At 42.2% G+C, this 24,200-nt stretch overlaps 1 protein-coding gene across 4 annotated transcripts in view; it reads right to left on the bottom strand.

The window, feature by feature from the left end:
• Window positions 1-5,721: 5,721 nt before the first annotated feature.
• Cfap20dc (CFAP20 domain containing) overlaps window positions 5,722-24,200 on the bottom strand; it is a 231,593-nt gene continuing 213,114 nt past the window's right edge. For all 4 annotated transcript variants that reach the window (XM_046453013.2, XM_046453011.2, XM_046453012.2 and 1 more), the window contains 2 exons: window positions 19,404-19,498; window positions 5,722-6,259 (listed from right to left, as the gene is read on the bottom strand). In XM_046453013.2, coding sequence (XP_046308969.1) covers window positions 6,147-6,259; window positions 19,404-19,498 — 208 coding nt within the window. In that variant the 3' untranslated portion in view covers window positions 5,722-6,146. The remainder of the gene's footprint in view (window positions 6,260-19,403; window positions 19,499-24,200) is intronic.

The following is a 24,200-nucleotide window of genomic DNA, read 5'->3' as shown; positions in this document are numbered from 1 at the left end:
ATAGAGCATTAATCTCTAGGGTATATAAAGAACTCAAAAAGCTAAGCACCAAAAAAACAACCTAATCAACAAATAGGCCAAGGGTCCATTTGAGACACTTCTCAGAAGAGGATATATAGTCAATCAACAAATGTATGAAAAAATGTTCATCATCTCTAGAAATCAGAGACATGCAATCAAAACCACTCTAAAATTTCATCTCACTCCAGTCAGAATGGCAGCTATTATGAAGATGAACAACAATAAGTGTTGGTGAGGATGTGGGGAAAAAGGTACACTCATACATTGCTGGTGGGACTGCAAATTGGTGCAGCCAATATGGAAAGCAGTATGGAGATTCCTTGGAAATTTAGGAATGGAACCACCATTTGACCCAGCTATCCCTCTCCTCAGACTAGACCCAAAGGACTTGATTGCTTTTCTTAAGATGATCTTGGTTCAGGAAGACATAAGGCAAAATTGGGGGTGATTTTAATCCCATCTCATGATTTACTTATACATGATTGAAACTCCACCAGTAATAAAAATCATAACTGAGAACAGTATAATATCAGAAATTAACAAAGAGTAATTTCTCCTCCTGAAATTCTTAGGACTAATACTCCCAGATAATTTTCAATGATTGAGGTCTCCAAAGCACCCCTCTCCCCCTGCCTTTGGAGCACCCCTCCCCCTCCCCCTTAGTTATGAAGATCCCAAGGGGACACCCTGCTACATCTTGGGGACTGTAGAGAACTCTATAGTCCCCAAGGTCCCTGCTCAAATTAGAGATAATTTTTCCTGATCCACAGGTTAAAATATTGACAACACTTATTACTATTAGAAGCAAGTTTATGTGCTTAAATCTTGCCAGGTTCAGCATAAACATTGACAATGATAAGTTGGGCTGATGAAAACCAATCAATACCATTTCCCACACTTCACTTCTGTAATGCTTCATGGAATCACAGGTGATTAACTGCAGAGGAATATGTCAGCAGTAAAAATTAGTGTTATCTGTGGCCCATGTTTATTGGTAATTTAATTCTTATAAGTCAAATGATTTTGACTTAATGTGATTCTAAATTACATTAAAATCACGCAAACCAGAACCAAAATATTCATTACTATGTAGAGCTCCAATATTCATGATGAATGAAACTTTGCTTAGATTTATCCTTTGTTAGAAGTTAACTGTGTTACCTACAGTTAGACGTTATGTATGATTTAAAATAGGAGAAAGAAAATATTCGTTCATCTTGGGTGACCAGAGCCTCTGACTCAGGGGATGTTCAGGTTTTAGCATATCTTGTTTTGGTTGAAAAGTGAGTCTCAAGAAGAATCTTACCACAGCCTGGTTAGAGACCTGTGAGATATTGGGGCCAAGAAAGAAATAAAAGGCACCCCCAACCCACCCCCCAGCAACACGACCAAGTACCAAACCAATAAGCAAACTGGGGAGACATATTTCTGTGAGATTCTGGGGGAGTCAGGGCTCCCAGGCTCTGGAGAAGTGATCTACAGCAGCATTTTTCAAAGGTGGGTCTGTGGGGTGGGTAAGATCCTGAGAAGCTCTCCAGAAAAATGGTTCTAGAGACGAATACATTGGAGAAGTGTTGTATGTTCCACTCTTGTCTTGGAGACTCCTCGGGCATGTCGGTCTATTGAAGCAATTGAGAACATCACCAGTAAAGACAAACAGACATCCCACATCTCTAGCACTGTCCAACATTGACCAGACCCTTTCCCTGCCCCACTGCCTTTATTCGTATGTAATGGAAGTTCTGTTTCTTGGAACACACACCAGGGGATGCTGATCCTTGAATGTATAAAGGCTGACAAGCTGAGAGATGAAAGACTCTTCACTGAGAAAGAAATGCTAAGAGAGAGCCAGAGATCCCAAACTCCTGGCAGGGTGCTGGGGTCCTCCGCACAGGGTGTGATCGCCATCTAAATCTGCCATCTGAGTCCTTACCTCCCTCAAGGTGGGAAAAGAACTGTCTCAGAAGTTAGGAATCGTGGACTCCATTCTCTCTTCTGCATCCGAGGGCCTTGGGAAAATTAACTTCTCAATCGGAATCTCATTTTTCTCCATTGTCAAGGCATGGAGTTTAAAGAAATGGTCTTGATTGTCCTTTCTAGGCCCAATTAGATGATTCTATCTTGACTATTATACTGGGGAGAAAATAGGATTTGCTTGACAAGAATTTTCTTTGTGACCAGTTTTGTTTGAATGCAAAATGAATGATGTATAAAATAGAAATCCTACTCTACAAACCATAGGTGGATAAGTGGTTCTTAATTTTCATTATTCTGGCAATTGTGATTAAAGATGGGGAGTCACAGGATGCAACCTAGAAGAAACTAAGTTTTGATACTATATATTCTGTCGTTCCACAATTTTGATTTGTTTTTTTAAAGAACAGTCCAGAAACTTCCAGCAGCTAGATTTTTAATTAAAGCCAAAGGGCAAATTTAAAATTAGCTCTTTTAATTAATTGTTCCTTGGGTTATACATTCTGTGACTACAGTGTTCTTGGTGATTAAACATAGTTTGCACTGTGAAAAAAAAAAAAAGAAAAATCAAGATGTGGTTAGAACAACTGATTAAATGAAGCCAATGTAAAAATATGGAGAATTACAATAGAGCAGAGTATTTTTGCAAAAGTCAGTGTTTTCCTTTAATAGAAAATAAAATTAAATTAATTGGACAGAGAGAAAACTTATAATTGCCAGGGAAACTAAATCATTGATCAAATGCCATGTATTGCTGACAGTTGTTTTTACATAATTCCCATTAATTGGGCTCTGTAATTAATTAATAATTTGGAGGTCAATGACTTAAAGTCATTTGTAAGTTTTTGTAAATTGCATCCTGATTATATAAGAAACTTTGAATGAGTCCCCAAATTGATTCCAGATTATATTAAGATATATTTCTATATTGGATGAATCTATTTTTTTGGTACCAGAGATACAACTCAGGGGCACTCAACCACTGAGACACATCCCAGCCCCATTTTGTATTTTTTTTTTTATTGGTTGTTCAAAACATTACAAAGCTCATGATATATCATCTTTCATACATTTGACTCAATTGGGTTATGAACGCCCATTTTTACCCCAAATACAAATTGCAGAATCACATCGGTTACACACTCACATTTTTACATAATGGCATATTAGTGACTGTTGTATTCTGCTACCTTTCCCATTTTGTATTTTGTTTGGAGACAGGGTCTCACTGAGTTGCTTAGTGCCTCACTGTTGCTGAGGCTGGCTTTGAACTCATGGTCCTCCTGCCTCAGCCTCCTAAACCACTGGGATTATAGCCGTGCACCCCTGGGCCTGACAGAATCAAATCTATTTTTAAAGTATCCATTTGCAATAGTCAGTTCCAGACATGAATAGCAAGCATTTGATTAGAAGTAGAAATCAAGGTCTTGAAAATGAAAGCTGATAATATGGCCTTTTCCCCATGGGCCTACCACCCTCTTACCATATCAGATCAAGAGTTCTCTATCTTGACTACATATTACCATTGCTGGGTATGTTAGTCAGCTTTTTATTCCTGTGACCAAAATACTAGACATGAACAATTCAGAGGAGGAAAAGTTTATTTTGGTTCATGGTTTCAGAGGTCTCAGTCCATGGTTGGCTGACTCCATTGTTCTGGGCCTGAGGTGAGGCAGAACATCATGGCGGAAGGGTGTGGTGGAGGAAAGCTGCTCAAATTGCTCAGCTTATGATGGAGAAGGAGGGGGGATATAATTGGGGGGCAGACGGAGAAGAGAGGGAGGGAGAAAGAGAGAGAGGGAGATTCTTCCTTGGATCATACCCACCTGCCTTTAGTTAATACCCAGTAGTCCTTTTGAATTGTGAGTCCATTAAATGGATTAATCCAGTGAGAAGGTTACACTCCCCATAATCCAATCATCTCCTAGAGCCTCACCTCTGAACTCTGTCACATTGGCAACCATGTTTTCAACACATGAGATTTTAGAGGGATATTGCAGACCCAAACCACAACACTGGGTAGGTGTTTAAGGCTGTACTTGAGACCAATCAAATCAGACTCTGGGGATATAGAACCTAGGTGTCAGTTCCCAAAAGATTCTAGTATGTAGCCAAACTTGATAACCAGTGAGCAAATGTCACCCAGTCGATGCATTTCCCAGTGGAGTGGCTTGGTATTCTGGCATGGGTTGGGCAACTAAGTAAGTTATGGGGGAAGAGCTGAAGAGAGAAGAGGGAGCAAGATGATTCAGAGGTGAGCACTGGAGACATTTCTAGATTCCCAGAGTAGATGCTTGTTTTTTTTTTTTTTTTCTGCCTGGCAGACACATGTGTTAACAAAATTGTCTTCTCCTTCAGGGACTGCCTCACCCTCATTACATGTCACCCTGGGGATAATGGTCAAGTCAGGCCTACCAGCTTCCTGCTCCCTGATCAGATACCCAAGCCAGAATATAGGTGGCATGGTCATTTTGGTGACCATGAATGGTCATGAGAAACGTACTACTACAGGGATCCTATGGTTCCTATGATTCTAGGGCCTGCTTATTTAGCCATCCTGAGTTCTAGGACAGAGCCTGCCAGTGGATTATCACTTAAGAATCCAACTGGGTTTTCTATAGTCTCTGAGGTTCCAGTTCAAATCCATTTGGAGGCCTTGTAGCATTCTGTTTTGGGGTTCACGAGGCAGTCCTGTATCCTCATTTTTTTTTTTTCATAATGCAGCTCACAGGTGTTTTTTGATGTGACTACAAGCCTTAACAAACACAAACTTTTAACTGAATCCCCTGTTTATGAGGATGGTCCTGAGACTACCTTAAGCAGGAACAGGGCCTTCCCACCCCAACTCCAGTCTTCAAGGTCATAATCAGGATAACCTCCTACTCTTCTTATCATTCTGCATTCTTTGTGAAGCCTCATTTATTCATTTTCATTTTGGAAGTATGAAGATCGTGGAGAGAAATTCATAGCAAAGGTATACTTTCTGAACAACCGGATTAAAAGCTTATCACATACAAACATGGTTCTAAATAATGCATGATCCTTTGAACAGGAGCCCAAATCTACTCATGATAAAGAAGAGCTCTTATTTCCTCTATCAAGTGACGTTAAATGAAATTATAATACTGCCATTAAATCCAACTGTACACCAATAATTTTTCATTTCCAGTGGTACTCTTCTTTATTAAAAATCTTTATTAAATAACAGAATATGCCAGCTAATATAATAAGTACTTCCTTGAGCTCAATATTAATGTACTTGGCACATGATTCAAGGCCATCTACCAGAATGCAGGAAGCACACGATTTTTGCCTAGTGATTCACTGAGCAGAGACCCATGGATACAACCTTAAAGACCAAAGAAAGACTCCCCGGGTTGTCCAGGCCCAAATCACGGGAGTGGTGAAATGTGCTGGGCGTGCAGATGGTGACTTCTTGCTAAACCTGAATCCATGCAGCTAGATTATTAGAATTCAAACATAATTGGTAAAAGATTAAAAAAGAGAAACAGCAAAGCACAATGCTAAGCAGCTTAAGTGATAAACAATGTTGTGATCTTTGGCAAACGCCCGATAAACTACAATGAAATAGAAACAGCCAGCAATGTGTGAGCCTAAATTCTGATCGGTGCATGTTGCCTTTTGAGACTCTTAGAAAAGATACCTCTCACCTAGGAATGTTCTGGTAAAGACAGTCGGGTGAACAAAAAGGATCAATTTATCAGGTGTTTTTTCTAATCATCATATTTTTATTTTTAATACAAATATGTCATAAAATAAAAGGTACCCAGGCATCTTGTAACAAATACATTTTCTGTAGTGTATATCAAGCCATCATTTACAGGTTAACACTGCAAAATAATTTGAATGAATAATTCTTAATTGGTTTACATAAAATTATATGTCAGATGAGAATGAATAAGAACCCATCCAAAGTTGGACTATCTTGTCACCGCATGAATTCCTTCACAGCTGCAAAATCCCACCCATCTACCCAGAGAACGTAGGTTTCCTGACCATTGAACATTATTTCCAAAATGGATTCATTTGTCTCGGGGCCTTTGATTCTGCAGTCCTGGTGCTGCTTAAAGGACCCACCGCGGCTGTCCTGCTCTGCGGGGAGTGGCCGTTCTCCGCCCTGGAAGGGGGGACTATACCAACTCGTAGTATTTCCCAGTCTGGGGGTCAAAGTAACAATTCAGGCATGGGTCGTATAGTAAAGTCAGCACTTCCTCGTCTTCTTCCACACTCAGGTCTTCGTCACCTGCAGGGAAGGGAAACCACAGACATGTCAGCCACTGGAATGACCCGGAATCGCTCAAGTGCCACCTGGGGGAAGGACAGGAGGCAGGTGCCACCGTCTCTCCTGGAGCATTTTCTTCTGGTGGGTGAGAGTTAGGCTGGAAGGGAGATGTGGAAGTGAGGGGCAGAGGAGGCCCCAGTGACTGCAGGGCTAGCTTCCCCTGAAGGGTCAGGAAAGCAGTGTCAGGAAAGAAGGCCAGGCCAGCGCACCAGGGAAACTTGGGCAGGAGTCAGAACTTACTAATCACAGCGCTAGACTCCTACACAGTCCAGAGCTTTACCAAATGCAGAGCAACACAAATTAAATGACAGACTAGGGAATCAATCCTCAATCGTACATCCTAAAGAGGCTACCAAATATGAATTAAAATAATAAAGGTCATTTACAGTAGAGGATACATAAAGCAGAGAATACATACAGAAGACAACATGTCAGGTGATCTGTAGTTTTATCAGCAGTAGGAAGGTCTAAATTTGCTGGGGAGATAAACATGGCTTAGTTTTTCTTTTTCTTTTTCTTTTTTTTTTGGGTGGGGGTGGCAGGTACTAGAGATTAAACTCAGGGACACTTGATCACTGAGCCACATCCCCAAGTCTATTTTGTATTGTATTTAGAGACAGGGTCTCACTGAGTTGCTTAGGGCCTCGACACTGCTGAGGCTGGCTTTGAACTCATGATCCTCCTGCCTCAGCCTCCCAAGCCACTGGGATTACAAGTATGTGCCACAGCGCCTGGCTCTGTTTTTCTTGTGACAGCTGTTAGAATGGCTTGGGAGAAAACTCGCACAGCCTGAGTCATAATAGTTTTCCATAAATAACATGATATTTAAAGAAATGTTTAACAAGGATGCTTCCTGACCCCCTTTTGTGTCCAATGTTGTGCTAAGTGCTTTGGTATTTGGACATGTCATTCAGAGACTCTGTGCAATAGTCCAGAGGCCAATGTCTTGACCTCCGAGCCAGAGAGGATCAGGTAAAGGGGACAGTTAGGACAACACTCTTCTCTTCATTAGCACAGGCTGTTAAGGACCAAGCAAAAACAAGCACTGGGCTTGGATCTCACCAGGGTCAGCTTTGGAAGGGCTGGCAGTGGGCTTGGAATGGGGGCTCAGCAAGAAACAGAAGCTCAATTGCAAGGCTTTCCTGACAGCGTGCATGCAAGTCGATGATCTGAGGTGTCACTGCCCAGAGTAAGTCAGGGAAGGAGTGGTGGTAGGATTCTATCTCACCCAGCCACAATCAGTCCAAGCGGACGTGTGGCCACTGTCAGGACGTTGACAGACTGGAGTGAGGTCCAAGGGCGTGGTGCCCGGATGGCGAGGGTTTGAAACCACACCACAGCCACTCCTCTGCCCATCCTCTTGCAACCATCCCAAAACATTTAACCTGAGCTACATGTTGGTGACATAATGAGTTGAACAAACGGGAGCTGTTCCCGAGGAGCATGCAAAGAAACATGTGAAGCTGGGCGCAGTGGCGCACGCCTGTAATCCCAGAGGCTTGGGAGGCTGAGGCAGGAGGATCGAGAGTTCAAAGCCAGCCTCAGCAACTCAGCTGAGACCCTGTCTCTATATAAAATATAAAAAAAGTGCTAGGATGTGGCTCAGTGGCTAAGCGTCTCTGGGTTCAGTCTCTGGTATCAAAAAAAAAAAAAAAGTAGGTGAAATGTCCGTTCAGTTGACTCTCGTGAGTTGAGAGCAGTGCCTGCAGTCTTTTAAAAGCAGAGCTTAACTGGTGAACAAGGACATCTGTCTTGATTGCTTGCCTCTCAATGGTTGAGTGCTCCAGGGGTGGGGAAGCACTTGCTCAAAGACCCTCATGAACTGGTGGAATGGGCAGATCTTATTGTACCCATTATATAGATGAGGGGGTCAGGGTTTGCATAATTAAATAGCTCATCTGAGGTTGCCTGGTGAATTAGAGGCAGAGCTGGGGACAGACCCAGGTTCCCAGAGTCAATTTCAATGTTCTTTTTAGTATACGCTGGTTAAAAAAATTGAGAAGCTATAAATCTAGAGCCTAGGGTTCCTACATAATAAGCCTGATTCGATGTAAACAGCAAAACAAAATTTAAGCTCAATCAATCGGAAACTGTCAAACTAAGTGGGGGCTTTCCAATCAAAAATACTTTCTTGGTCTTGATTTTGAGAACACCTTATAAAAGTTTCCCCCGGCCCCTTTGAGAGGAGTTTAATTGCTGGCAGCCTGGTGCTGATTCACGAATTGTTGTCAGCTCAAAATAAACTCTTTAAAAAATTTAATGTACCTAAGTTTGTCTTTTAACACCATGCTTGATGCTTTTGTGAAGGGGGTGGTATAACACATTTAATTGGGAGCTATTACATAAAAGGAATTTCAACATGGGAAAGAGTAAAAAAAAAAAAGTAAAAGTGTCCTACATTTTAAAATATCAGATTTGGAAATAAAAGGAATTTGATTTCTCATATTTCAGAAACTGCCGGTGAACATCAGAGAGTCCATGTGGCAGGGCAAAGCGCTGGGAAAGCACAAAGGCACTGGACTGATTAACTCCAGGAAGGAGAAAGCCTGCTGGAGGTGACAGTGGCCCTTAGGGCTTCACGGATGAGGGGTGGCATGCGAGTGATTCTGTGGGGTTCTAGGAGGAGGCACTGGGGCCACAGGGTGGAAGTCAGGGGAAGCCAGATTTTGGCTGAGCACAAGAAAGAATTTTCTAACCATTCGTTGCTGACCAGCAAATGGAACATGTCCTCTAGGGAGGGCCAAGTGGGGGCTGGGCAGCTGCTCCTCCAGGGATTTATAGATGACACTTCATGCGGTCAGGGGACAGAACCAATGGATTCCTCTAGGGCCTCTGATGACCTTCTATGACCCCTGCCTATGGTGGTTTATGACCTTCAAGTACGCCAGGACTTTGCTCACCGCCATGTTGGGTGAGTAGTGGTAGCTGGCCTGGGCACCTGGCATGGTTTCTAATTAAGATCAGGAGACCAGGGAGGGAAGGCTGTCTTTCCTTTATTTTCTTCTGCTCCCAAGAGAGTGGTCCCTCAAGGCCCTGCCTCCCTCCTTCTGCCTCCAAGTGGGAGAGGTCGAAGATTGTTCTTCAAATGGTCGTTCCCTGTGGAAGACGACTGACCTCCGAGTCGGGACAACAAAGGGGAATGTGCCTGTCTTTTACTTTCGGGTATCCAATCTGTCATCTCTTTAACATCCGGGCTACTTCAGAAAATTGAACAAAATCAGTTTATCAATGAGAAGATTGAGTGCTGCTATGGGATTGAGCTGGGCACAGTCTAGTTGTGTTGTGACACAGAAACACGAAAAATAAAACAGCCACTGAAGATTGACGAGGAGTTAAACTGGGAGTCGCTACTGCAGAGGGGCTAAGAGCACTTTCTGAGGACAAATAGGAGCCCTGTTGTTTACTGCCTCAATAACCGCAGGCTGGCTGGAGGTCAGTTCACCTCACTGGACCTTGGCCTCCTTGTTTCTAAAATGGTATCAACAATTTCCTATTTCATAGGGTTTTGTGGAATACTAAGTAATGCATAGCATGGTGCACAGAGTAGTTGTTCAATAAATGATAGTTACCATAATAAAATAATAAACCATAAGCTAGAACTTTTTTTTTAGTGATTCAGAAGTATCGATACAGCTTAAAACATGAAGGAAAGGCTTCATAGAGGCAGACAGTATGGCATTTATATAATGGAGTTAGACTCCATTGGTCCAGATCCTATTTCTGACCATAATGTTGCTATGGGATATTGAGAAAATTCACTAGTCCAAGTCTTCTTTTCCAATATTTAAAGTGAGGATAATAATAGTACTTGTCATAGTTCTAACACGGACTAAATAAGTTTCCTTAATAATACTCAGTATACACAGTGAATACTCAATAAATATCATAATCATCTTCATGGAAAACAGTGATTAGGCATGAAAGGATGAGAGGGGTATTTTCATTTATACCTTATTGTCCTACTGAAAACCGAATCTATTTGTTTTTAACTACTGGGAGAGGGTAAAAAAATGGATTTGAATAAAATCAGAAGCCCCCAACTATTTTTTACATAGGACACGATGATGAATTCATCTTTGACTCAAAACAGTCCTTAGACCAAAAACCATGTATGTTTCAAAAAGTTTTCCATCAGGTATAATATTAAAAGTCACATATCACAGAGAGCGATGATTATGAGTCGCACTTTCTCAGGGATGTGCTGTTTGATTTCTTGTCTTCACTCCATTAACACACTGGGGGAGCTGACCTCGGGCGCATAAGAATTATATACTATATAATTGTTTAGTGCATTCTGTGCCTGTGCTTTACAAAAAAGATAGAATTTTAAGTTGGTGCTATTAAATTAGAAAACTCAACACATTTTACAACCAGTCAGGAATCTTTCAAGATGAAAATAACCATTGTAATGGTCTGTGGGTCTTTATCACCCCACTGCAAAGGAATCAAAGTGGATCCAATTCATTAGTAGAGGTTTTTGTACATAATGCATACAAACTGAAGCAATAACTGCGATAGAAATGCATTTGTTCCAATACATATCACTACAGAACCTCATGCATTGCCACCATGGGGGCTACGACAGGTTTTGTGGGTTTTACTACCAAAGCGCTAAGTGGATGAATGTTAAAACCAGCAACAATAACATTTGTGCAGAAATTGGGTGAGATTATGTATAATTTCACATTGAAATAAGCGCTTTCAACTTACATAAAAGGTTGTGTTTTCATTGCAACTTCATTTTCAAAGCCTCCAACTTACATCATTTTGCCATTGTAATCCCTACGTAATGAAATTATAATATCATTAAGCAATTACCACTATGATGTCAAGCACTGGAAAATGTTTTGAAAGGTAATTATCCCGCATGGGTATGGGGTAATTTTCAATTATATTCTTGGAGAGTGCAGAGTTTGTTTTTCCTCAAAATGCTAAATTGCTCTATTTTAAAGGCTGGCTACAGAAAGTCTAAAAGGACAAATTAACAAATAAAGCCATTTTCTGCTACCAGGCCAAGAGCATCTGGACAGGGGTCCAAATTGCATTTTTATTCTTTAGCACATAATAAAGCCATTCCTGGTAAAGTAAAATTACCTTTCAGATAATAATCTATTTACAAACTTTGAGCCTCATCTACTTTGAAATTGGTTAACAGGAGAGAAAACTAACAAAGCCACACCAAACATGGCCACAGTGGCTGTCCTCAGTGAGATCAGCTCGGGTAATAACCCATCCAGTTCACTTTTGAGAGGCAATTAATACAAATGTTTAATCATGTTTATTTAATGCATCTTAACCGTAGACAATAGAAAACCTCTACGTGTGAGCTAAGTCTTCTTTATTTTCTTTATTGAAAATAAACCGTGTGGCACTAGTTTATCAGATTTAAAAATCTCTGAATCAAGACACTATACTTGAGTTTTCGATTTTCTGATGCTGCCGTCTAGAATTAAAAAAAAAAATAGTTAATGCATTTTTTTCTCCTATAGATCTCCAGAACTGATAGACGGCATTTTGATGTGCATACTAATACACTATTGTTTAAACAATTCAGCAGTGAGGGAGGGATCACCATGAGGATGGGTCAGCCCTGAAGATCAATAACAATGACACTTGAGATAAGATTTTGCTGAGTGCTAGACACCAGCAAATGCTCCCCCTGACATCACTCATAGTAGGGTGAAATGAACTTGCACTGAAATCCTGGATGCACTGTGAGTTCTGATGAATTGTGTTCTTCAGCAAACGTGTGCCTTTGAGTAGGAGAAAGACAAATGACCAATAGAGGAATAGAAATGTTGTAAAGATATTTTTTTCTATTAGAAAGCTATTTGGTTTTTTTGGAACTCCAATAACATCCTGTGATTACTGTTCAGGTGTCAATTTGGGAAATAGTTACCTTTTGTAAAAGTTAGCGCCTCTCTCTTATATGGATGATATCAATTAAGGGCCAGGTTGAACAATTTGGTTGATTAATTAGGGGTTATTGTAATTTCAATCTCTCTAGGGGTTACAGTTTGGATGTGAGGTGTCCCCCAAAAGCTCACGTTAGACACTGCAAGAAGGTTAAGAGGAGAAATGATTGGGTCAGGAAAGCCTTAACCCAATTAGTGAATTAATCACCCAATGGGATTAAGTGGTGACTGAAGGCAGGTGGGTGTGGCTGGAGGGAGTGGTTTATTGGGGGCGTGGTGTTGGGGTCTATATTTGTATCTGGTGAGTGGTGTCTTCTTTCTCTGCTTCTGATCATCATGTGGGCCGCTTCCCTCTGCCAAACTCTTGAGCCATGATGTTCAACCTCCCCTGGAGCCCCAGGCAATGGGGCTGGCTGTCTATGGACTGAGCACTCTGATGCCATGGCCCTCCAACTTTTTCTCCTCTATAATTGTTCTGGTTGGGTCTTTTAGGCACATCAGTGAAAAAGCTGACTAAACCATTAGTTAGTCTTGGCAAAGGAATTCAACGTGGGCTGTAGGGGTGGGGCTTACAACTCTGAACGCCTTTTGTTACACTGGAAGAAAGGTCTCTGGCCAATCCTCCTAAAAGCCTGATTTGGGGCAAGGTGTTACCATGGCGCTATGAGGAAATGCATCCCAGTTCCTGTGAGAGAAGCTGAGCCTGCATCCTGGACCAGGACCCCTTCTGGGTTGCATGTTGCGGGGGATATGTAGGTGGGAGAGGTTCTAGAAGAGAGAAGAGAGCATCTGAGACATGAGGAGTGTGTTTACCTTTCTAGAGGAGGGTTCGCTTCTGGAGTCCCTGGCAAGTGTTGACTTACTTCCCTCCAGAGAAGACAGCCCGTGGACCTCATGGCCACTTAAGAGGCAAATATTTAATCTAGAAAACTTCAAGAAAAGTGAACTTTCTAGATGTAACAAGTCACAGTGGACATTCCGGTTGTGTGGTTCTTATCCACTTAACTAGGAATTCTATGGTAGGACAGAAGAGAGGGGGTTAAGGGTACAGATGCTCTGGTCAGACAGGCTGTGGCAGTGTCCTGCTCCATATTTGGTGGGTCTGTGACCCAGGCTTGCTCCACCATCTCACTGCAAACTGGGGACATGACACCACTCCATGCCTGCCAGTGCTGTGGGAAGTCATCGTGGGATAATGCGCAGCCAAGGCACCTGGTGCTGGCACCTAGGATGCTTTATTCTTGCTAACTTCTCTCGTTATTTTTTATATCACCCATATTGCTCTTTTTGAGGAAGATCTACTTTGCATCTTCAGTAAATCTTCAAGGTATAAAAAAAGATACAAAGAGTAGCTCAGAACAACCCCAGGTTTCCTGTGGCCTGCAGACTCGCTCGTTCATGCATCCTTTTTTTGTACCCAGGCATTGTACCCAGGAGCATTTCACCACTGAGCCACATCCTCAGCCCTTTTTTATATTTAATTTGGAGACAGGGTCTTGCTAAGTTGCTCAGGGCCTCACTGAGTTGCTGAGGTTGGCTTTGAACTCTCAATCTTCCTGCCTCAGCCTTCTGAGCTGCTGGGATTAAAGGTGAGCGCCACCACCCCTGGCTCACTCATCAAATATTGACGGAGTGTTTGCTATGTCCTGGATGCTACATTAGGCACTGGGGATGCCACATATGGTCAACGAAGCATAATGTTTAGGCTCAGAGTATTATGTAAATGTCAAGTAATTGCGTGGCAGTAAACAGGAGGTCTGTGGAAGGAGTCCTCTGTTAGAACGGAGCAGGCAGCCCTGGCGAGCTGTGAGGAGTCATGAGACTTTTATAATTTTTTTTTTTTTTTGGCAGTGCTGGGCCATCAAATCCAAGGCCCTGTACATGCTTAGACATGTGCTCTGCCACTAAGCTACATCTCCAGTCCAATTTTTGTTCTAGCAATTTCGATAGTACATCTAAAAAATAGGCATCTGCTGTCTCTATTTCTTTCTTGTGGGAGATTCATCAATGTTCATAAAAGAATCTCCTCTGTGGCATTGCCATAGAAAAGGCACGAGATTGTTATTCAGAGGAGACTGGCAACTCCCCAAACCCTTCGGAATTCCTTTCTTAACTCGAAATCTGTGTGAGCCGTGAGGTCTGCAGGTGGGAGAGAGAGGTCATTATTATTGCATTTGGAGCTGGTGGGCATGAATAATTGAAGGGTCATATCTGTAAAGGAACAAATGTCAAAAACAAATTGACAACTATTCTTCGAGCCAAGTATGGTTCATTTTCAAAAGGTCAGTTTGGTAGTTTTCTTGAGTAAGTTCTGAAATCTTAACTTCCAATTTTTATATTTCACATGAGCTTCCAGAAAACACATTTTTAGTAAGTGTGGAGGGCACCGGTGCTCCTGGTAATTGGTATTCAGCAAGTATATTATAGCCCAGGAGGAACTGCGAGGCGCCAACTGTTCCCCATCCAGTCGGGTGGCAGGGATCACAGAGCATCGCTGTTCCTGCTGGTCGCTCGGCCCACTTGAAGGTGGCATTTATACACTTGAGACATTCTGGCTGGGCAGAAATTGGCTGTGACACAAACTCTCACTGAATAAAGTAGGGACAGGAACCTCGGGGTCGAGATGTAAACTCATGCACTTTTTTTTGCATGGACTGGGTGTGTTTTCTAGAATTCCAGAGTGTCGGGCCATCTTTCCCTGCTGTTAGAAGGCAGGCAGTAGTTGCACAATGCAGGTTGGCCTCCCATCTCTGATGGAGGTGTGGTGGTCCAGCGTGTCATCTCAAGGATCTTGGTCCCAGGGAACTATGTGGAAGATGGAAGATAGGGTAACAACACCCTCGGAAGGCTGTTTGAGTGCCCAGAACATGGGAAGATGAAATACACGTGAGCTGTTATCTTTATCCCCCAAGTCTGAATGGTCCACTTGTCTTCCCTGGGAACCAGCACAAATCATACTCTCACAAGCCAATAAAAGAGTTCAGCAGAAAGACATGGATGAGGAGGAGTCTGGGACCCTATCCTAGCTGGGGCTCTGATGGGACATTTGACCTTGGGCAAGTTATTTACCTCTTCAGGCAAACTGAGGAGGCCCAACACCCCTGGTTCATCAGAGCTCCAGGGCAGAATCCTGAGACCCTAATTCTCCCCTTTAAGCCAGAGCAGCTCTGCTTTTAGCCTCTTCTGCCTTTTGGGAAACCACATGAGCTCTCATTTGAAATAAGTGTTCACCGCTTAAAAGTAAAGTTTAAGAGCCACTGCCTAAGGCGATCTATAACTTTTTAATTGCTAAAATATATGGGTTTAAGTTCAACACTTTCATGTTTGAAATTCAGAAATATCCCAATTATACCAAAAAACCAAAATTAGGGAGAAAACTGAAGGTCAAATTTCAATGAATTGTCCTCTTTTTAATGTATTTTTTTAATGGTTGTTGTAGGAAATGACCACTGGAAGACCATTTCTCACCTTCCTGCCCTCCCTCTCTCCCTTCTTGTCTTTTTTCTAATGAGAATTTACATAATCTAATATATGCCAGAAATGGCAAAGGGACTTGGGATCCAGGAAGGAGCAAAATGACAAGGTCTCTGCTCTTGAACATTTTTAGGCTACTTAGGAAGAAAGACCATAAGTAAATCAAGATTTGCAAAAGACAAAGAGGCCCTGGAGGACGTGTTAGGAGGGGAAGTAGAGGCCACAGAAGGGGGGAGTCCCACTGACTTAAGACTGTGGCCAGGCACTTCCAGGGTTGGTCCATCTTGTGCTTCACTGGGCTGCCCTCACCCTCAGTCTGGTCAACTGGGGGCTACCTGCCACTTCTAACAGGTATGGGTGGGAGAGCAGGCAGGTCCAGGGCTGAAACTGTCACCTGAGGGGTGTCTCTCTCTCTCTGGCTTTAAGAACCTAGCTTCTTTACTCAGCCATCAAGAAGAATGAAATGAGGGCATTGGCTGGTTAATGTATGGAACTGGACACACTCATGCTAAGTGAAATAAGCCAATCCCCAAAACCAAAGGCCAGATGCTCTCTTTGATATGGGGATGCTGACTCACAAGGGGGGTGGGAGAATAGAAATTCACTGGATGAGACAAAGGGAAATGAAGGAAGGGAGGGGGAGGGAACAGGAAAGACAGTGGAGTGAATGGGACAGAACTTTCCCATGTTCATATATGAACACACGACCAGGGAAACTCCACATCATGTCCAACCACAAGAATGGGATCCTAATTAGAATAAGATATACACCATGTTTGCATAAATATGTCAAAATATACTCTATTTTCATGTATATCTAAAAAGAATGAATAAAAACATGGAAAAAAAAAGAACCTAGCTACTAAGCCCTTGAGATATTGATTTGGTTTTCTTAGAGATTAGAAATTCTCAATAGAAAAAAAATTTTCCATTTCTTGGCTTTATCTATTGTTCTTTTGAGCAGGTAATCTATTTACCTGGCTGAGAACCCAAAGCGTAAAAAAAAATAATAGTGGCTAGGCTTTGGGGGCTAGGTTGTTTGGGCTCAAACCCTACCTCTTAGCAGTTGTGTGACCTTGGGAAAATTGTTTAAGAACTGTGTGTCTCAGTTTCCCTAACTACAACACACACATTTACAGGGTATATGCCCCATGGTGGTGTTGTGAGGGCTAAAAGTAACAACTGAGCACAGCCTCTGGTATACAGTAAGTGTCAAATAAATGACACTATGCAATAGAAACCCAAGAAGAATCCCAGAATGCCCACAGCCATACCTCACTTCCTCTTCTAATGATATGAACTAGAAACTTGAGCCCATTATTTTTCTTTGACAAACACTCTACAGGAACAGAAGGAGACTCTCTCTCCGTGTATTGCTCAGTACTGACCGTGCTAGGCTGTCAAAACCACGCCATGACCCCGTAAAGATGAACCAAATGGGAGATGGTTTTTGATGGTATTAATTAACTAAAAACCATGCAAGCATATCAGAAAAGGGGAGGGTGAGCAAATAGGGAACACGGGCTTGTGATGGCATTAATTAACTACAAACCACTGGAGCACATGAGAGGGGACAGCTGATGAGAGCCAAGGGTGATGGGCAGAAAGGGTGCCAGATCTGGGTCACTCTGGCCAGCTCAATTCTACGATCCTCTGAATTTGTTAATTTGCTCTCAATGGAACTTCTGTTTACCTTCAGCATAACAGAGCTCCTGCTGTCAGAACCCAGCTCTGCGATGGTGACTTCCAGCCACTTATCATTAACATATATCTTGGGTGCCTTTGCTCAAGGACCACGCTCTCGGTTCCTGTGGCTTATTTAGGACACTTAACATAACATATTATTTGTTCCCTCCCAGCAAGGTCTCCTCCTGACAGCCAAGATTCTATTTTTCTGTCAGAAGTAACTATAAATGTACACCTCTAAAAAGATTCCCAATTTGAGGGGCATAATCTATTTCAGATAGTAAATCACAGAGACATCTCCATCCCTTGGGCGGCAAGAACGTACAACTCAGATGTATGAGCTCTCACTCTGAATTCCCCACACCTGAAGAAAAATGGAATGTTCCAACTTTCTCCCTGGGGCAGTTATGAAAAAAAAAAGAGTCTGAAAAAAAAAAAAAAGAAAAAACCCCAAAACCCCAGCGCTTTTGTCAGAGCAATTTATATTGGTTTCACTTCCATTTTTTGACAACTTCAGATACAGTGCTTTCATCTTCAAAATTCAACCCAGAAAAGTGTCTCAGAGTCCTGCTCTGAGGTCATCTGTCACTTGAGATCACTCCCACCTCTCCTATTGCAACCCCTGTTTTTTTTTTTTTTTTAACCAAAGATCCTTTTGGGTTCCTCCCCCCCCACAGTCCTGACCATCAAGTTCTCTGGTTCTAGCCAGAAAGTAGCCCGTCCTCTCCGTGGTTCTTGCCAACAGAGGGAACAGTGCACAAATTTTCATTCCTGCTTCCTTCCAGCTTTTATATGACTGATGTCTAGCCTAGCTAGGGGACAGGTTTTGCTTTAGTAAAAAGGCTGTATCTTTGTATTAATGAAAACATGGACAAGTATGTGTTAATGATGGGGACCTGTTTTGAGAAATTGCAGGGTTGGGTGGTTTTGTCCTTGTGAGAATGTCACAGTGTGTGCCTAATGCGGACCTAGCTGGTCTAGGTCAATCACTCCCTGTGGCCTCTTGGTGCAATCAAGAGACACAGTACACGGGGATGTCTGAGTCTGCGGATAGTGCACGGTGGCCTATTATTTTACAGCAGACTATTCTTTTTAAGTACCACTTTTTAAGTAGAAGGAGTATATTCTAAAATACCAAAGCAAGTAAAAAATGTAAATACTTAAACCAATACCATGGTCATTTATTATCATCAAGTATTATTTATTGTGCATACTTATGTGTGCTATGCTTTTATATGACTGGCAGCACAGTCACATTACCACAAACACATAAGCGACGTGTTGTGTTGTGATGGTGTGGTGGCCCGCGATGACAGGACACTAGGCAGTAGGAATTTTTCAGCTCTATTATAATCACAGGGACCTCTATGGCACATGTGGTCCAGTGAAACTTCAGGATGCAGCCCGTGACTGTTTCTAAGTGATATCAGAATTCTGAGTGTGCTTTGTAATAATAACGCCAGGAAGTATTTGGTAGGAACCATTTTAAGTGCTTCACATATAGTTACTCATTGAAGCGTCACAGGAGAGCACCATGTGGTACCATTATTAGGATTATTTCACAGATGTGGTGACTGACATTCATAAAGATCACGCAGTGAGAATTGGCAGAAGTGAGATTCAGATGGTCAGTTTGATACCAAACCATGCTCTTAAGCCCTAAGCTGGATTTTCCCCTAGGATTAACCTTTAGAAGGACAGGGACAATTTCTCTCTCCGCTATTAAAAAATCTGGGCTGGGGCTGGAGCTCAGTGGCAGAGTGCTTGCCTAGCATGTGGGAGGCACTGGGTTCAAGTCTCAGCATCAAATAAAATAAATAAAGAAAGATATTGTATCCATCTACAACTATATATATATATATATATAACCAATAATCTAAAAAAATTAGGAACAGCATCACCTCATTTTCGGTGTGTGAGCATAATAAACAGCACTTAACAAAAACAGTGGCATCTCAAAGTGACAGACTTTCTCTATTCGTAATACATCATTTTTATTTTTTTATGCATAGTGTTTTTCATATTCCCACCTTGAGCACTGAAGCTTCCAGAGGAGTCTGGATGCGGCTCGGTCGGCTGTTGACTGGGAGGAACAATCGGTGGGCTCAGCATGTTTAACCAGTCCCTAAAAAGAAAGGAAAGTGAATGAAAAACACGTCCAGAATTCCGTGTGATAAAAATCACATGCCATGCGTCATGGGTGACCAAATTCTACATGGATTTTACTTTTCTCCTGGATTTCCAATTCCCTGGGGCTTCCACAAAGAAACATTTCCCCCCATCCTTCTTATATCCAAAAGACAAGATGTCTAGATATTAATATTCAACTTTGTATATTGGTTAATATGGAGTCAGTTACCTTACTGATCAACTGTTATATAAATAATTGAATTAAATGGTGACTAGTCCTCTCAAAAGTTTATTATTATTGCTATTAAACTGTAGCACTTTTTGTCCCCCTCACATTAGAAAATTACTGGTAGCATATGCCTGTAATTTCAGTGGCTGGGAGGTTGAGGCAGGAGGATCCAAAAAAAAAAAAAAATGGATGAAAAACATTTGCCATCGATTTGCATCAGAATTTCAGCGAGGCCACCACCATCTCTATTCTCAATGAAGAGCAGGGTGTGGTTTTACCTGCAATGGTAAGCCAAGTGCAGCCTCAGTGACTTAGGGAGACCCTAAGCAGCTTAGTGAGACTGTGTCTTAAAATATATATAAAAAAAAGGGCTGCAGATGTGGCTCAGTGGTTAAGTGCCCCTGGGTTTAATCTCCAGTACCCCTCCCAAAAAAATTTATTTTAAAAATTTGGAAGAAATGCAACAGGGTACTGGGTGTGGTGGTGCATTGTAATACCAGTGTCTCAGGAGGCTGAGGCAGGAGGATCACGAGTTCAGAGCCAGCATCAGCAACTTAGCAAGGTCCTAAGCAACTCAGTGAGACTCTGTCTCTAAATAAAATATAAAAAGTGCAGGGGATGTGGCTCAAGGGTTAGGCACCCCTGGGTTCAATCCCTGGTACCAAAAAAAAAATAAATAAATAAATAAAAAAAGGAAGAAATGCAGCAGCGTAAGAAAGCCTGATAGAATCACATGCCATGCATTATAGTGACAACTGTCTCCATGTCATTCAAAACAGAAGCTTATCTTGGAGTGGTCATGGAGCCACCAGGACCTAGGGATTAGTATGCATCCACTCAGGGCTTTAGAGCAGCAGGTGGCAACAGAAGGGGACAGGGCAGTCAGCCTGAGTGGCTGCTTTTCAGTCTCTCCTTATGAATGGGACAAAACCACTCCTGCAGGCCCTCCAGCATCCCCAGTCCCTTTGCTCAAACTTCCGACTTCATTTCCCAGGCTCTAGCCTTCCTCCTTCCTTCCCAGTCTCCTGTTCCCTCTAGTAGACACCTGGGTGGGCACAACTGAAGGTGGTGACATCCAGAAGGCGTGAGTCGTGTGTGCTTGGACTTTAAGCCTCCTCACTTCCCCACTTGCTCCTGAGCTCTGTAGGTGAGTGAGCAGGTCAGCGAGTCAGCGGATGTGAAGGCCTTTCCACTGTGAATTCTAGCTCTGGCCTTGGGACCAGCTCTGTGCACTGTTTACCCTTTCCTTCTCAACAGAAGCACGTCTGCATGACTCAGGGACTCCTTTCTGAATTTCTGTATTTCTTATTGTCCTAACCAACAGCTAAGAGCACTGACTCCCAAGGCCAGTTCCAATCAAGTGAAAACTGGGTGGAGTCACTTGATATTGCTAAGCCTCATCTGTGTAAAGGAGACAATAATAGTACTTCAGAATTTGCTTTAGAATTAAATGGAAACAAATGGATGGAAAACATTTGCCATCAATTTGCATCAGAATTTCAGCGAGGCCACCACCATCTCTGTTCTCGATGAAGAGCAGGGTGTGGTTACCTGCAATGGTAAGCCAAGGTGGGAATTTGGTTTTGTTGAAATTAAACCAGTAAAGGATAAGTGGAATGATCACCAGCTTATACAACACGAGGTTTCCTTACAGGTTCTTATGGTTTGGGTGTGAGGTGTCCCTGGAAAGCTCATGTGTGAGACAGTGCACCGATGTTCAGAGGTGAAATGATTGGGTTACGAGAGTCGTGACCTAATCAGGAGATTGCTCCACAGTGGTAACTGTAGGAAGTAGGGCATGGCTGGAGGCGGTAAGTCCCTGGGGGTGTCCCAACGCACACACTGGGGGATTAGTGTCATCCTGGGGGATTATATTATCCCTGGCTTCTGGCACCCAAGCTCTCTCTCAGCTTCCTGGCTGAGAGCTTTCCTCTGCCAGGTCCTTCTGCCATGATGCTCTTGCTCACCTGAGACAAAGAGCTAGAAACTGTGGGTCAAAATAACCCTCTTCTCCTGTAAGTTGTTCTTGTTGGGGGAATAATGGTCACGGGGATACAAAGTGGACACTCACACTTCTAGAATAAAAGGTATTTCTAATATAAAATTCACTCAGCTCCTACTCATAGTATTTTACGAGATTTCTAGTCACTGTTCATAGCTGTCGCTAGATTATGGCTGGTGGAATGAGTGAGGTGACCATGCTATGTAACTGATTTCTAATGATGCATTAAGGAAGTCAGAATGGATTTGTCACAGACTTCAAGCTAATGGGTCAGTTTCTGATAAGCACCTTTTATTTAGTTCATTTTAATTATAGCAGACCAAAAAATTCTTGATTATAGAAAATCACAAGGTCATATATAAATTACCAGCCCAGTGACCTCATCACTCACCAAGAGTGACAGAGAACAGGGATGAACAGGGGAAAATAATGCTGTCATCTGGTCACAGCCCCAGCTACAGACAGGAACCCTCCACAGCAATAGAGGGAGCTCCTCCTCGTGGTCCACAGAGTGGGGGAGAGGTGCTCATATTATATAAAGGAAGGTGTTTGCTCCTTAAGCAAATGATTTCCTTCTCAGCAGTTGTTGTGGGTGGTATAGGGTTCTTTTTGTGATTTAAAAAATAATGTCAGATTTATAGCAAAGTCGCAAGAGGACTATAAAGAACTCTTGTATAGCCTCTTTATCCAGATTCCCCACCTTACACAATTTATCATGTTTGCTATCAATCAACGGGTCAGAAACTGCAGTCCATCGGCCAAGACTGGTCTGCTGCCTGTTTTTGTATAGTCTGGAAACTAAGAATGGCTTTTCCATTTTTAAATGATAAAAAAATGCAATTTTTAGGACACATTCTATAAAATTTGTATTTTAGTGTGTCCAGACCATGTTTTACAGGAACACTGCTGGGACTGTTTGCTTCTGTAGTGTCTAGTGGCTGCTTTGGTGCTACTGCAAGAGGGTTAAGTACTTTTTATCTAATCTTCTGCAGAACAAGCTCAGTGGCCCCCTCTCTATGACCACGTGCTCATCTTGAGCCCTCCAATACTGATCCAACACACACACTCATTCTCTCTCCTTTCCCCATATTCTTCATTCACATTCATCCTTCTGTTCTCCATATTTTTAACTCCTTTCTGACAGCGAGGAGCTTGGCTCCCATCAATGCATTTACTTATTTTCTGCATTATAGAACACACTCAGGAGTCATTTCAGGATTGCTAAGCAGCAAAACAATAATAAAAAATAAAGCAAACAAACCGAATCCCACTTCAAACCTTCCCTTTCGACTTCTCTATTTGTTTACAGTTTTTTTTTTCTTTAGTCAAAATACTATTTTCAAAATTTACTGGGGTAGCTTCTCTTTCCCCCCTTTCCTCAGTATGCTTATATCCATTTGAAACACAGCTATCTGCTTCTGTTTGTATTACACTTTAGGTTTTTTTCCTCCATTCTTACTGATTTCTATTATTTAAAAATTGCTATTGAGCATGTAAAACATGAACAATTCAGGAGGCAAAATGACCCAGGAAGGTGTGTTCAGATGAGAGTTCGATCCTCCCAGAACTCCTTGCTGATTCCCACCCCCTCATCACTTCTACCTATCCCACCTGTCCCTCTGTAGGTCTGCTCTTCATTACTCCTGGTAGTGCCCTTCTGTTTTATTTTGCAATAAAGAAGCAGATATGATGCCTATTTTAAAAGTTCCCACTTTTCTTTTACAACAGATAGCATACCACAGTGATTCTCTTTAGACTTTTGTTGTTTCAGCTTACAGCTTGTTGTGCTGGAAATAACTTCATACCATTGCACAGAAAGCATCTTTATTCTTTTTTACAGCTGCCTAATATTCCAGCAAATGGATGTACCATCATATATTTCACCACTCTCTTATGTTTGGGCATGTTTTCAAGACTTTTCAATTACTGTCATTAACACTGCATGGAATAACCTTGAGCATATCTATATTTGTATGCTTGGAAGTTTTATCTTTAAGGTCAATTCCAGCTTATACCATTTTCCCACCCTGGTGGCAATTTTTGATATTACTTTCCATATGCTTAGCAATTGCATTTTTTTCAAAAGCATCCATTTGTGGTGGCTTGTTAATAAGCAGTTCATGGTCTAGCACCTGCATCTTATGACTTTATACTTCCTCATGTATTGTTTAATGCTAACCCATGGTCCTGACCCTCGATCAGCTCCACTGAACCTCCATTCCTTTCCAATGACTGGGGAGTTCCAGCTTAGGTTTAATCACAATGTATGTGCCTGCCCTAGTTTTAGTTCAGAACCACTTCCTTAGCTTTTGTTCCCCAGCTACCTGTGTTCCTTCCAGAACATGTTCTTGCTCTGCGTTCTGCCATTTTTGGAGGGGCCTCGCCCTTTGGAACTGATACTCTGAATTCCTCAACTGTGACCATAATCCCTTCATGCCTTGGACTGACTCCATCCTGTCACTAACC

The sequence above is a fragment of the Marmota monax genome, unplaced genomic scaffold (assembly GCF_021218885.2).
Source record: "Marmota monax isolate L192 unplaced genomic scaffold, Marmota_monax_Labrador192_F-V1.1 WCK01_AAM20220418_F8-fsc00042, whole genome shotgun sequence".
NCBI lineage: Eukaryota > Metazoa > Chordata > Mammalia > Rodentia > Sciuridae > Marmota > Marmota monax.
This window is presented reverse-complemented; position numbering and strand designations above follow the sequence as displayed.